Below are 15,241 nucleotides of genomic sequence, written 5' to 3' on the forward strand. Positions count from 1 at the left end.
ATTGCCTCAGACTGTCTCCTAAGCATGCCCCAGATATTCCTGATGACAGCACTGACAACATCACTATCTTCACCAGAATCTTGGATCGTCTTCTGGATGGCTATGACAACCGGCTGCGACCTGGACTTGGAGGTCAGTAATTATTTTAAGATCTTCTTCTCAGCCATTGTTATCTAAAAAGAGTTATAAAGTGCATTCAGTAGTCTATTGACCAATTAAATTACTATAAAGCTGAATTTCTTCCCTATGAGCACTGAAAATTGGTCATAATCCTTTATTTCAGTAGGTGATTTCTCTGGTCTGGTTTCAGAAGATTCTAGATTTTTTTCTAGGTGCATATGGAGTATTACAGTCTGGTCCATGACTCACAGTGGCTTGATTTACGATTTTTGTGTTTATGATAGGTTTATGGGACATAGGCCAATGGACTTAGACTTACAACATTCCCAATTTAAGATGGGCTTATTGGCATGTAGTTTTAAAAGTTGAGGAGCATCTGTACCTCGAGGTTAGACAATGCCCATTTCTAGTAACAGAGTGGATGACAGGTGTGGTCCAGGAAAAGCTAAGCATATATCAGCCTGAAATTCTAAAAAGGAATAATCTACTGGTTATGTGAGATCTTAGTTGGCCATCAGTTTATTATAATCAACAATCTGATCACAGTAAGGTAAATGTATTATAATATATCATGGGCTATTATAAATTCACAAAATGTAACCTAACAATACTATTTTCTAATCTGTAGTCCATATTCAAATTTTTCAAATTATCCCCAACATTTCTTTTATAGAAATTTTCCTTGATTTAGAATTCAATTGAAGATTATGCATTGCATTTATTGCTATATCTCTTTGGCCTACACTCAACATTTCTTCATCTTTCATGACTTTGAGTAGTCATGAATGATCTTCCTTATTCATTTTCGAAGTAACACTACAAGAGTTAATTATGTCTTTCTCAGCACATTACTCAAGAAAGGACTTGATGTCTGTTTGCCCCATTACTGGTAATATTAATTTAGATGCTTACCAGGTTGCTGCACTCTAAAATTACTATGTTTTTCATTTACAATTAATAAGTAGTTTGTGAAGAGATGTTCTGATGCCATTTTATGCCTTTTCCAGCTTACGTCCAATAGTCTTAGCAACTACAGATTTTTCTTATGTGGCTAATAACAATTATGGTGGAAAAATGGTGATTTTATAAATCTATTATTGTTCTACATTTATTAGATGACATTCTATAGTAAGAAAAAAATCTTTTTTTTTCTCTTTAATTAGCTAACATCAGTATGAATGGGTTCTTGTTTTATTCACTGGCTTATGGTCCATTAATATTATTCATTTTGATAGACTATATTTATTTTGATTAAAATTTTTGCTAATAATTTCCCATATTTTCCTAGTGGGAACCTATTACATTTGGTGTCTGTTTCCTTTTCATATGCTGTCATTTTGTGAATACTTTCTTATCATATGGCATGACAGTATATTCCAGACTTATTTTGAACTTTCCATGATCTAGCCTTGGAATTAGTCATTTTTTCCAAGAATAAGTGGTACCTTTTATGGGAAATTATATTTAGAATAATTTCTTCCAGGATTTTCAGTAGGTAGAACTGGGAAAATAGCAAATTCACACACACACGTACACACACACATATATATGTTTATATATATATGTACAGACTTGTATATATTTATACATTTATGTATGTATTTATATTTATACATATATACAAACATGTATTGTATATATGTATATGTATGTGTGCCTGTATGGCAATGAGTTTACACTGATACTATTAATTTCAGCCCAACCTTTCTTTTAATTGATACATTTACCCGTTTGTTTAATCCTACAATATAGAAAAATATTTTGAAATTTCTACACCCATAACACTACAATAAACACATTAAGTAAAGTTAAAGATATATTTTCTGTTTTTTCATTGTGTTTTGTTTTTAGACTAAGGCTATGTAACACCTGCTTTTATATAAATAATGGATCAGAGTAGGGCAGTATTGAAGGAAGAGATCAGTCACAAATTAATTGCAATTTTCTAGCATGAAAATAATGACTGTGGGAATGGAGAGAATTAGGTGACTGCTTAGATTAGGGAGTTAGAAAAGGAGGAAAAAGGAAAAACTTCTAGGTTTCTGGCTCATATAATTGGGTGGTACTATTTTCTAAAATAGGGAACACTGGAGGGAGAATGGTGCAATTTTCTTTTGTTTCTTTTGGATTTGGAGTTGGAACAAAGAATATGGAAAGAAGAGATAAAAAATAGTTCAGCCAGCCATAGATATGTGGAGTTTGAGTACGTGTGAAAAATGTGAGTATATATTTTTACTTCTGTCTAACATGAAGTAATAAGGACCAGATTTACCCTCTCATCTTAAACAACTACAAAGAAATGAACAAATATATAGTGTTTTTCAGAAATCAAACGAAGGCAACACAGGATATTTATTCCTAAAAGAAAGAAAACAAACAAGTTGAATTCTATGATTGCTGATGCTTAACTGCCTGGATAAAATTTTTAGGCTACGGTACAGGGAGGTAAACCCAAATAATGTCTGGTAGACTCCTTCAGTTGAGAAAAAGTTGAGGAATTGGGGAGGCCAAGGTGATTAATTCATAAGGCAGAGAAGATGGAGCTGCATGGAGAGTAAAAAGTTGTGGAGAGAAAGAAAGAAAGAGAAGAGAGAGACAGAGGGACATTAGAGGATGCTTCACAAGTTTTCACATATGTACTGCTTACTTCACAACTAAGGGATGAGGAAAAGACCACTGGAAACAGTGGGTAAAACATCAGAGTTTAGAATAACTTGCATTTTCACCAACCAGTTTCCACCATCCTGGCCAACATGGTGAAACCCCATCTCTACTAAAAATACAAAAAATTTAGCTGGGCATGGTGGTGTGTCTCTGTATTCCCAGTTAGTTGAGAGGCCGAGGCAGGAAAATTGCTTGAATCTGGGAGGCGGAGGTTGCAGTGCGCTGAGATCATGCCAGTGCACTCAGCCTGGCCACAGAGCAAGACTTTGTGGATATGGTGAAAGGGGAATGTTTATACACTGCTAGTGGGCATATACATTAGTACAACCTCTGCGGGAGACAGTATGGAGATTCCTTAAAAAACTAAAAGTACATCTACTATTTCATCCAATAACCCCACTACTTGGTATCTATTAAAAGGAAAAGAAGTCATTATATTAAAAAGACACATGCACACATATGTTTATTGCAGCCCAATTAACAATTGCAAAGATATGGAACCAACCTAAGTGCCCATCGACCAATGAGGGGAAAAAGAAAATGTGATATATACACACTGTGGAATACTACTTGGCTATAAAAAGGAGTGGAATAATGTCCTTGGGGTAACAGGTGGATGGAGCTGGAGGCCATTTTTCTATGTGAAATAACTAAGGAACGGAAAACCAAATACTATATGTTCTCACTTATAAGTAGGAGCTAAGCTATGATTATACGAAGGCAGACAGAGTGGACTTTGGAGACTCAGAAGTGGGAGGTTGAGAGGGAGGTATGGGATAAAAAACTACACGTTGGGTACAATGTATGCACTACTTAGTTGATGGGTGCACTAAAATCTCAGACTTCACCACTATATAATTCATTCACATAATCAAAAACACTTGTACCCCTAAAGGTATTGAAATAAAAAAGTTAAACAATTCTAACTTTGATTAAAATTGCTATCTCCCCAAATCAAGAAACTCAACAAACTCCAAAGACAAGAAGCATGAAGAAAATTACACCAAGATAAAGGAGAAAATTGCTTAGAACCAATTATAAAAAAAAAAATCTGAGAAGCAAATAGAGTAAAAGAAGACATTATATAGAGATAAAAAAAATTAGAAGGATACTAGACTTTTTATTAGAAGGTAGTGGAGCAATAGCTTTAAAGTAATGAAAGAAAAACAAAAGCCAGCCCAGGATTCTATAATCGGAGAAAACAAATTTCCCCCATAAAGGCAAAATAAACACTTTACAAACACATAAACACTTAAAACGATTCATCACCAGCAGATCTGTACTGGAAGAAATGTGTCAGCACAAGGAAAATGATGCCAGGTAGAAATTTGGATCTATACAAAGAAGGGAAAGACAGCGTAAATGGAAACTGTGGGTAAATGTAAAATAGTTCCTCATTTAAAATTCTCATTAAATGATAAGTAAATACTTAAAGCAAAAATAATAACCATATATTGTGTAGCTTATATGTATAAGGAAAATGTGTGTCAAAGAAAGCACAAATAAGCGGAAATATACTGTTGAACAGTTTTATATTACATATAAAGTGAGATAATATTACCTGTAGGTAAACTGTGATAAGGATGTGCATTATAGAACTTGAAAATGATAGCTAATAAAGCAACGAATGATATAAAAATGGAATAAAAATATTCAATCCATAGGAAGGCAGAAAAAGGGGAAAAAGTAACAAAGAAGAGAAACAGAAAACAAGTAGCAAGGTTGTAGATTTAACTACACAGATAATCACATTAAGTATAAATCATCTAAACATCCATATTTAAAGGCAAAGGTAGTCAGATTGGATTAAAAAACAGCAATATCCAAAATTTCTCCATGAGAAAAATGCACTTTAAATATAAAACAAGTGGGTTAAAGATAAAATGATAAGAAAAAATGCACCATACTAACACTAATTAAAAGAAGGTTGGAGTAGTTATTTTAATATCAGAAAAAATAGACATGAGAGCAAATAGTATTACTAGGAGTACAGACTGAGAAATGAAAAGAGAAAGAGATGGTCAATAATATAGCTAGAGATTTCAACAATGACCTCATTAGGTAATGGAACAAGTAGACAGAAAATAAGTAAAGGAAACAGAAAATTGACCCACGCTATCAACCAACTTGACCTAACTGGCATTTATAGAACACTCCAATCAACAACAGCAAAATACACATTCATTTCAAGTGTACTGGAACATTTATGAAAATAGACCATATTGTGTGTCATAGCATTTAAAAAAAAGGTTACAACCTAGGCCAGGCACAGTGGCTTACTTCTGTAATCCCAGCACCTTGGGAAGCTGAGGCAGGTAGATCACTTGAGATCAGGAGTTTGAGACCAGCCTGGCCAACATGGTGAAACCACGTCTCTACTAAAAATATAAAAATTAGCCAGGCATGGTGGCGTGTGCCTGTAATCCCAGCTACTTGGGAGGTGGAGGCAGGAAAATTGCTTGAATCTGGGAGGCGGAGGTTGCAGTGAGCTGAGATCATGCCACCGCACTCCAGCCTGGGCGACAGAGCAAGACTCCATGTCAAAAAAAAAAAAAAAAAAAAAAAAAAATTACAACACAATAATGTATTCATTCCAGACTTCATGTTTTTGTTTGCTTTGTTGAAGATTGTTTGGGTGTATTTGAGTTTATTTATTAATATTGTTAAAATGACAATACTACATAAAATAATTTACAGACTCAATGCAATCTCTATCAATATGCCAATGACATTCTTCATAGAAATAGGGAAAAAAATCCTTAAATGTACATAAGATGGCAAGACACCCCAAATAGTCAAAGCAATTTGAAAATAAACAACAAAGTTGGAGGCATCACACTCCTTAATTTCAAAATCAACTGCAAAACTGTAGTAATCCAAACAGCATCATACTGGCATAAAAACTGACACAAAAACCAATGGAACAGAATAGAAAACTCACACATAAATCCACATATTTACAGCCAATTTATGTTGGACAAAAGATCCAAGAACATACAATGACAAAAGGGCAGTCACTTCAATAAATAATGCTGGGAAAACTGGATAACTATATGCAAAAATTAAAGTGGAGAGATATGGAATATAAAGAATATAAAGAAACTCAACCCCTATCTCCATCATACACAATAATAAAATGAAAATAAATTAAATACTAAAATCTAAGACCTGAACTATGAAACTATTGGAAAAAAAATATTGGAGAAATGCTCCAGGAAGTTGGTCTGAACAAATAATATTTTTCCAAGAACTCAAAAGCACAGATGGCAAAAGCAAAAATAAACAAATGTGATTCTGTCAAGTTAAAAGACTTCTGTGCTGCAAAAGAAACAATCAGTAAACTGAACAGACACCCACGAAATGAGAGAAAACATTTGCAGGCTACCTATCTGACAAGAGATTAACAACTATAATATATAAGGATCTCAAAAAACTCAGTAGCAAAAAATAAATAATCCAATTTAAAAATGAGCAAAAGATGTGAATAGACATTTCTCAGAAGACATACAAATGGCCAAGAGGTATACAGAAAAATGCTCAACATCATTAACAATCAGGGAAATGCAAATCAAAACTACAATTAGATATAATCTCAACTCAGTTAAAATGGCTTTTATCCAAAACATGGACAATAGCAGATGCTGGTGATGATACAGTAAAAGGAGGACCCTTGGACACTGTTGGGTGGAATGTAAATCAGTATGGGCACTATGCAGAACAGTGTGGAGATTATTCAGAAAACTAAAAACAGAGCTACCATATGATCCAGCAATTGCACTCTTGGGTATCTATCTAAAACAAAATAAATTAATATATCCAAGACATATTTGTGCTCCCATGTTTATTGCAGCACTATTCATAATAGCCAAAATGTGGAATCGACCTAAGTGCCCATTAACAGATGAATGGATAAAGAAAATGTGGCCTATGTACATCATGAAATATTCAGCTGTGGAAAATTACAAAGTTGATTTTTTCTGTTTTTGTTTGTTTAAAAAAATTTTTTTGAGACAGGTTCTTGCCTGTTGCCCAGGCTGGAGTGCAGTAGCATGATCACGGCTCCCCGCAGCCATGACCTCTTGGGCTCAAGGGATCCTTCTGCTGCAGCCTCTGGAATAGCTGAGACTGCAAGCTATCTTATTTTTCTATTTATTTTTTGTAGAGACAGGGTCTCACTATGTTGCCTAGGCCAGTCTTGAACTCCTGGGCTCAAACAATCCTCCCACCTTAACCTCCCAAAGTGCTGGGATTACAGTGGTGAGTCACCATGCCCAACCAAAGTAATAAGTTCCTGTCATTTGCAGCAACATGGATGGAACTGGAGGTCTTTATTAAGTAAGCCAAGCACAGAAAGAGAAATATCGCATGTTCTCACTCATGTGTGGGCCTTAAAATAGTGGATTCCATGGAGGTAGAGAGCATATTGGTGGTTACTAGAGGCTGGAAGGGTAGGAGGAAGGGAGAGATGAAGAGAAGTAGATTAGGTATAAATATACAATTAGATAGAAAAAATATGACCTAGTGTTAATATAATCAATAGGGTGACTTTACAATAATGTATTTTTATTTCAAAATAGCTAGGAGTAAAGAATTTGAACAGTTCTAGCACAAAGAAAGGATGCATTATCTAAGGTGATGAATATCCTAAATATACTGATTTAATCTTTACAAACTATATGAATATATTAAATTATCACATGTATCCCAAAACCATGTACATCTATTATGCACAAGTAAATTTGTTCTTTTTAAATATTTTGCCTTGATTCTGAGTTATTTTGGGGGGAGTCCACATGACCAAATACTCTGCAACCATAACTTGAAGTTTCTCTCTCCTCGTAGCTTTTTAATGGGTGGATTAATCAAACAAGAACCCACCTGAAAGGGGAATTAGAAGACATCTATGACTCTGACTTGTCTCTTATAGCCAACAGATTTCCTCTTGAAGCAGTTTAAAATAGAATTGTGGGACCACTTGATATCCCTTTGAGACATATTATTCTGTGACTCCTAAAATAATTTTCTTCATAATATTTAAAACTCTTCCTGAAACCAGCTTCTGGAAATTATAATGCAGTCTTCTGGAGACCCTGGATTATAAAACTGGGGTATTTCTAGGAGGCCAACAAAGTGTTTTTCTCTTTATTAATTAGCTGTTCCTGAGAGATCCAGTTCTACTCATCTTGTTTCCTGATCTCATTGAAACTCCACTAAACTTACAAAAGGGCAGCAAGTATTTCTAGATGTCTATGTTGTCTTAGGAAAATGTTGTTCATTGACAAGTTATACATTTAAACTTATGGGATGGGTGGGATGATTGTCAAGCAACAGTTGGAAACTTATGGTTGGTAATGAAGATGTCTGTCTGACTGCCAAAAGGATTTTTTTTGGTTACATTAGAACAAGGAACAGGTTTAAATTGTACACAATCCAAGCTACATATTAATAAGCAGTGATACAAAGAAGTGCAGGCATTGTGAGCTGAAGCAGGAACAGTTTTTTTAGCATTAACTTGGTCATTGGCAATGTTAAAATCATTCTCCTTGGGAACATTATTATAACTAAGTTTTGACTATAAGTGTCATTGGCAGGAGAAAAAAAAGTGTAGAGATATGGAATATAAAGAATAAAGGCCTGTGGTGGGGTGGGATACAAAAAACTTTTTATCATAGGTCTCAGTAACTGCCCTTTTGGGAGCCAATAGTTCTCCTTTCCCTGGACCTCAATGTTAAATAGATTAAGTAAATATTCTTCAAAAAACTTTGAAATTGGCAAGATGCTGTGGCTTACTCCTGTAATTCCAACACTTTGGGAGGCTAAAGCAGGAGGATCACTTGAGGTTAGAAGTTCAAGATCAACCTCGGCAACATAGTGAGACCCTGTCTATACGATACAATAAAAAAAATTAGCTGGGCATAGTAGCATGCAACTGTAGTCCCAGCTACTTGAAAGGCTGAGGTAGCAGGATTGCTTGAGCTCAAGAATTAGAGGCAGCAAGCCATAATGGTGCCACTGTACTTCAGCCTGGGTAAACAGAAAGAGACTCTGTCTTTGAAAAAAAAAACTTTGCAGTTTCAGGTGATGGGTATAGTGAGAGTCCAGACATCACCACTATGCAATATATCCATATAACACAACTGCACTTGTACACTTACACCTCTAAAAATAAAATTTATGTGCTGTTGCAATCAGCTTGCCAGTATTTTATTGAAGATTTTTGCATCTATGTTCATCATGGATATTGGCCTGAAGCTTTCTTTTCTTGTTGAGTCTCTGCTGGGTTTTCGTATCAGGATGTTGCTGATCTCATAAAATGATTTGGGAAGGATTCCCTCTTTTTGGAATATTTGGAATAGTTTCAGAAAGAATGGTACCAGCTCCTCTTTGTATGTCTGGTAGAATTCGGCTGTGAAACCGTCTGGACCGGGGCTTTTTGTGGGTGGTAGGCTCTTAATTGCTGCCTAAACTTCAGACCTTGTTATGGGTCTGTTCAGGGTTTCGACTTCTTCCTGGTTTAGGCTTGGGAGGAGGCAAGTGTCCAGGAATTCATCCATTTCTTCCAGGTTTACTAGTTTATGTGCATAGAGTTGTTTGTAATCATCTCTGATGATGGTTTGAATTTCTGTGGAATCTGTGGTGATACCCCCTTTATCATTATTTATTGCATCAATTTGGTTATTCTCACTTTTCTTTTTTATTAATCTGGCTAGTGGTCTGTCTATTTTGTTGATCTTTTCGAAAAATGAGCTTCTGGATTTATTGATTTTTTTGAAGGGTTTTTTGTGTTTCTATCTCCTTAAGTTCTCCTCTGATCTTAGTTATTTCTTGTCTTCTGCTAGGTTTTGAGTTTTTTTCATCTTGTACCTCTAGCTCTTTTAATTTTGATGATAGGGTGTCAATTTTAGATCTCTCCTTGCTTCTCATGTGGGCACTTATTGCTATATATTTTCCTCTAGAGATTGCTTTGAATGTGTCCCGGAGATTCTGGTATGTTGTGTCTTCATTCTCGTTGGTTTCAAAGAACATCTTTATTTCTGCCTTCATTTCATTGCTTATGCAGTCAACATTCAAGACCAAGTTGTTCAGTTTCCATGAAGCTGTGCGGTTCTGAGTTAGTTTTTGAATTCTGAGTTCTAACTTGATTGCACTGTGGTCTGAGAGACTGTTTGTTATGATTTCCATTCTTTTACATTTGCTGAGGAGTGATTTACTTCCAATTATGTGGTCAATTTTAGAGTGGGTGTGATGTGGTGCTGAGAAGAATGTATATTCTGTGGATTTGGAATGGAGAGTTCTGTAAATGTCTACTAGGTTTGCTTGATACAGGTCAGAGTTCAAGTCCTGGATATCCTTGTTAATTTTCTGTCTGGTTGATCTGTCTAATATTGACAATGGGGTGTTAAAGTCTCCCACTATTATTGTGTGGGAGTCTAAATCTCTTTGTAAGTCATTAAGAACTTTCCTTATTTATCTAGGTGCTCCTGTATTGAGTGTGTATATATTTAGGATTGTTAGCTCTTCTTGTTGCATTTATTGTTGTACCATTATGTAATGTCCTTCAAGTACGCTTCATCCTGGGGATGCAAGGCTGGTTCAACATACACAAGTCTATAAATGTAATTCACTACGTAAACAGAACCAAAGACAAAAAACACATGATTATCTCAATTGATGCAGAGAAGGCCTTTGACAAAATTCAACAGCCCTTTATGCTAAAAACCCTCAATAAACTATTGACGGAATGTACCTCAAAATAATAAAAGCTACTTATGACAAACCAACAGCCAATATCATACTGAATGGGCAAAAACTGGAAGCATTCCCTTTGAAATCTGGAACTAGACAAGGATGCCCTCTCTCACCACTCTTATTCAATATAGTACTGGAAGTTCTAGCCAGAGCAATCAGGCAAGAAAAAGAAATAAAGGGTATTCAAATTGGAAAGGAGGAAGTCAAATTGTCTCTATTTGCGGACGACATGATTGCATATCTAGAAGACCCCATCATCTCAGCACAAAATCTCCTGAAACTGATAAGCAACTTCAGCGAAGTCTCAGGATACAAAATCAATGTGCAAAAATCACAAGCATTCCTATACACCAATAACAGACTTAAAGAGAGCCAAATCAAGAACGAACTGCCATTCACAATTACCACAAAGAGAATAAAATACCTAGGAATACAACTAACAAGGAACGTAAAGGACCTCTTCAAGGAGAACTACAAGCCACTGCCCAATGAAATAAGAGAGGACACAAACAGATGGAGAAACATTCCATGTTCATGGTTAGGAAGAATCAATATCGTGAAAATGGCCATACTGCCTAAAGTAATTCACAGATTCAATGCTATCCCCATCATGCTACCAATGACGTTCTTCACAGAACTGAAAAAAACACCTTAAACTTCATATGGAACCAAAAGACAGCCTGCATAGCCAAGTCAATTCTAAGCAAAAAGAACAAAGCTGGAGGCATCACACTACCGGACTTCAAACTATACTACAAGGCTACAGTAATCAAAACAGCATGGTATGGGTACCAAAACAGAGATATAGACCAATGGAACACAACAGAGGCCTGGGAGGCAATGCCACACATCTGCAACCATCTGATCTTTGACAAACCTGACAAAAACCAGCAATGGTGAAAAGATTCCCTGTTTAATAAATGGTATTGGGAAAACTGGCTAGCCATGTGCAGAAAGCAGAAACTGGACCCCTTCCTGACACCTTACACTAAAATTAACTCCAGATGGATTAAAGACTTAAACATAAGACCTAACACCATAAAAACCCTAGAAGAAAATCTAGGCAAAACCATTCAGGACATAGGCGTAGGCAAGGACTTCATGACCAAAACACAGAAAGCATTGGCAACAAAAGCCAAAAGAGACAAATGGGACCTAATTAATCTCCACAGCTTCTGCATGACAAAAGAAACAGTTATTAGAGTGAATCAGCAACCAACAGAATGGGAAAAAATTTTGCAGTTTACCCATCTGACAAAGGGCTGATATCAAGAATTTACAAAGAACTAAAACACACTTACAAGAAAAAAAGAAACAAGCCCATTCAAAAGTGGGCAAAGGATATGAACAGATACTTTAGGAAAGAAGACATACATGAGGCCAACAAACATATGAAAAAATGGTCATCATCACTGGTCATCAGAGAAATGCAAATCAAAACTACATTGAGATACCATCTCACGCCAGTTAGAATGGCGATCATTAAAAAATCTGGAGACAACAGATGCTGGAGAGAATGTGGAGAAATAGGAACACTTTTACACTGTTGGTGGGAGTGTAAATTAGTTCAACCATTGTGGAAGACAGTGTGGCGATTCCTCAAGGACCTAGAAATAGCAATTCCATTTGACCCAGCAATCCCATTACTGGGTATATATCTGAAGGATTATAAATTGTTCTACTGTAAGGACACATGCACACGAATGTTCATTGCAGCACGGTTTACAATAGGAAAGACCTGGAGCCAACCCAAACGCCCATTGATGATAGACTGGACAGGCACATATACACCATGCAATATTATGCAGCTATCAAAAACGATGAGTTTGCGTCCTTTGTAGGGACATGGATGACCCTGGAAACCATCATTCTCAGCAAACTGACACAAGAGCAGAAAATCAAACACCGCATGTTCTCACTCATAGGCGGGTATTGAATAATGAAAACACATGGACACAGGGAGGGGAGCACTACACGCTGGAGTCCGTTGGGAGGAAATGGGGGAGGGATGGGGAGGTGGGGAGGTGGGAAGAGATAGCATGGGGAGAAATGACAGATACAGGTGAGGGGAAGGAAGGCAGCAAACCACACTGCCATGTGTGTACCTATGCAACAATCTTGCATGTTCTTCACATGTACCCCCAAACCTAAAACGCAGCAAAAAGAAAAAAAAAAGAAAAAAAAAAGAAAAATGAGAACACCTGGACACAGGGAGGGGAGCACTACACACTGGGGTCTGTTGGGGGGAAATAGGGGAGGGACAGCAGGGGGTGGGGAGTTGGGGAGAGATAGCATGGGGAGAAATGCCAGATATAGGTGCTGGGGAGGAAGGCAGCAAACCACACTGCCACGTGTTTACCTATTCAACAATTTTGCATGTTCTTCAATGTACCCCAAAACCTAAAATGCAACAAAATAAAATAAAATTTTACAAAATAAAGATTTAAAAGAAACAGAAAAATTAAATTATATTATATTTTTAAAAATCTTTGAAGGTTTCAATAGTTCCAGTGGTTAAAGGTTTGATGTTTGTTCTGACTACAGAAGGGATGCTTCTAGCTTTCTTTTTCCCAGTTTCTCTTCAACAAAGTAGCTGATCTGCAGTTTAGCCTATATGTCCAATGGATCTTTGAATTTTCTCCTAATTGCCTTTCACTAGTCTCTATTGTTTTTTAGAGCACCCCTAGGCTTGAAATTCTCCATACTTTGTTGCAAATGAAGTCAGTTCCTTTGGGGAACGACCTGATGCTCTCTCTTCTATGGTCTGCTTCTCTCTTGGGCAAAACCTCTAAGATATGGTTCTAGTTCTTGGGTTGAGAACAAGGCACATGTTTCTCTGAGAAACGACCCTATGTTAGTTGCTGAGTGCTTGGTAGAGGAGTGATGGCAGTGGTCCCACGTCTCCTCAGCTTGCATTTTCCAGCATGGACCACTGCTACATTAGCCAGATCAAGAGCACCTGAGTCCACAGTACTCTCAGTAGTGCCATGCCCAAGTTAGAATCTCCATGCCATAAGTGAGGGCTGGGAGCAAGAAAGGAAGAAGCTCTCAGCCAAAGTTGCCTAGAATTTAGCTCAGCAACAGGTAGCTTATTCCTTGATGAGAAATGCTGACATCATGCGTTTCCCAGGAAGTTAGCTCTTCAAATGAGAGATGGGGGAAGAGAGCCTTTACTCTTGGTTGCCTGCATCTAGAATAGAGTTTCTGTTTCACTGAGCTGGGGCGTGGGGGGCGTGGGAATCATTCTTGGTTTAAATATTCTAGACTCTTTCTTTCTTACTCAGTTTTAGTAGATTTTCTTGAATAAATTCTTTCTTGAATAAATTTTAAAAAAATTTATGTTTGACTATAGGATCATTTGCAGAAACTTTATTTGGTTGCTACAAAAATAAATTTGAGACCAGTGGCTCACACCTGTAGTTCCAGCAGTTAGGGAGGCAAAGGCATGAAGATAGCTTGAGCCCAGGAGTTTGAGACCAGGCTGGGCAACACAGCCAGAACCCATTCTCCACAGAGAAGAAAAATAATAATAAATTTCCATTTCACTGAGAAGCAGGTCTGCAGAATTCCTAATGTTTTCATATCAGACATGAAACTTCTAGTAACTTTTCTTCGCAGATTCATCAGATTATATACTTAAATGATTATGTCATATAAGAAGAAAGACCATTTTAATTCTTCTTGTGCTCTTTTTTCTTGCTTTATTGCACTGAGTAAACTTCACATATAATGTTGGATAGACATGGTGAAAGCAGACACCATTGTCTTGTTCCTGATTGTAGGGAGAAAGCTTTCGGTCTTTCACCATTAAATATGATGATAGGTGTAGGTTTTTTCTAGATGCAGTTTATTAAGTTTGGGAAGTTTTCTTCTACTCCTAGTTTGCTAAAAGTTTTTGCCAGGAATGTCGGAATTTTTCAGTTGCTCTTTCTGTGTCTATTAAGCTAGTTATATAATTTTTCTTTTTTTAGTGTGTTGATATGGTAAATTACAATGATTGATTTTCATATGTTTAAGTCAACCTTCATTCTCATGATAGATGCGGCTTCTATCTTAATTACTATATATTTATGATAGGTTTGATATCTGGTAATATAAGTCATCCAGCCTTGTTATTTTCAAGATTGTCTTGACTATTCATGGCCCTTTAAATTTCTAGATAAATTTTATAATCAGGTTATCATTTTCTGAAAAAAAAAAAAAAACTGCTGAAGTTGGCTTTGTATTGAATATATAAGTAAACTTTTGGAGTTTTAAAAAGCTTTGTAATACTAAATGTTCTAATTCATAAACTTGTATTTTCCTCTTTATTTTATTCTTTAATTTCTCTCAATAATGTTTTGGCCTTTTTACTTTCAAGGTCTCATTTGCTTGATCTATGCCTTGAGATACCATTTTTCATGCTATTTTAAAAATTTGTTCTTCAATCTAGGAGGCTTAAGGCAAAAGAAAGATAAAGCAAAATTTGTTATAGCTATGTAGAGATATGATTGGTTTTATACATTGCCCATGTATCTAGAAGCCTTTTTGTATTGACTTATTAATTCCAACATTTGTCTATTATTTCTTTTAGATTTTCTGTGTACATATTTATATCATCTTCAATTAGAGTAGAACAGAAGAGGTAATAGAAGCTATCCTTGTTTCTTATTTCAGTGGAAAGCTTACAGTATTTCACCATTAATAATGTAATTTGTTGTAGATTTAC

General features: G+C 36.1%; 1 protein-coding gene across 3 annotated transcripts in view; it reads left to right on the forward strand.

Annotated features, from left to right (window-relative positions):
• Positions 1-15,241, forward strand: part of GABRA3 (gamma-aminobutyric acid type A receptor subunit alpha3) — a 271,576-nt gene that overhangs the window by 124,721 nt on the left and 131,614 nt on the right. For all 3 annotated transcript variants that reach the window (XM_074391423.1, XM_074391422.1, XM_003943407.4), the window contains one exon: positions 11-132. In XM_074391423.1, coding sequence (XP_074247524.1) covers positions 11-132 — 122 coding nt within the window. The remainder of the gene's footprint in view (positions 1-10; positions 133-15,241) is intronic.

This window comes from Saimiri boliviensis, chromosome X (assembly GCF_048565385.1).
Source record: "Saimiri boliviensis isolate mSaiBol1 chromosome X, mSaiBol1.pri, whole genome shotgun sequence".
Lineage (NCBI taxonomy): Eukaryota > Metazoa > Chordata > Mammalia > Primates > Cebidae > Saimiri > Saimiri boliviensis.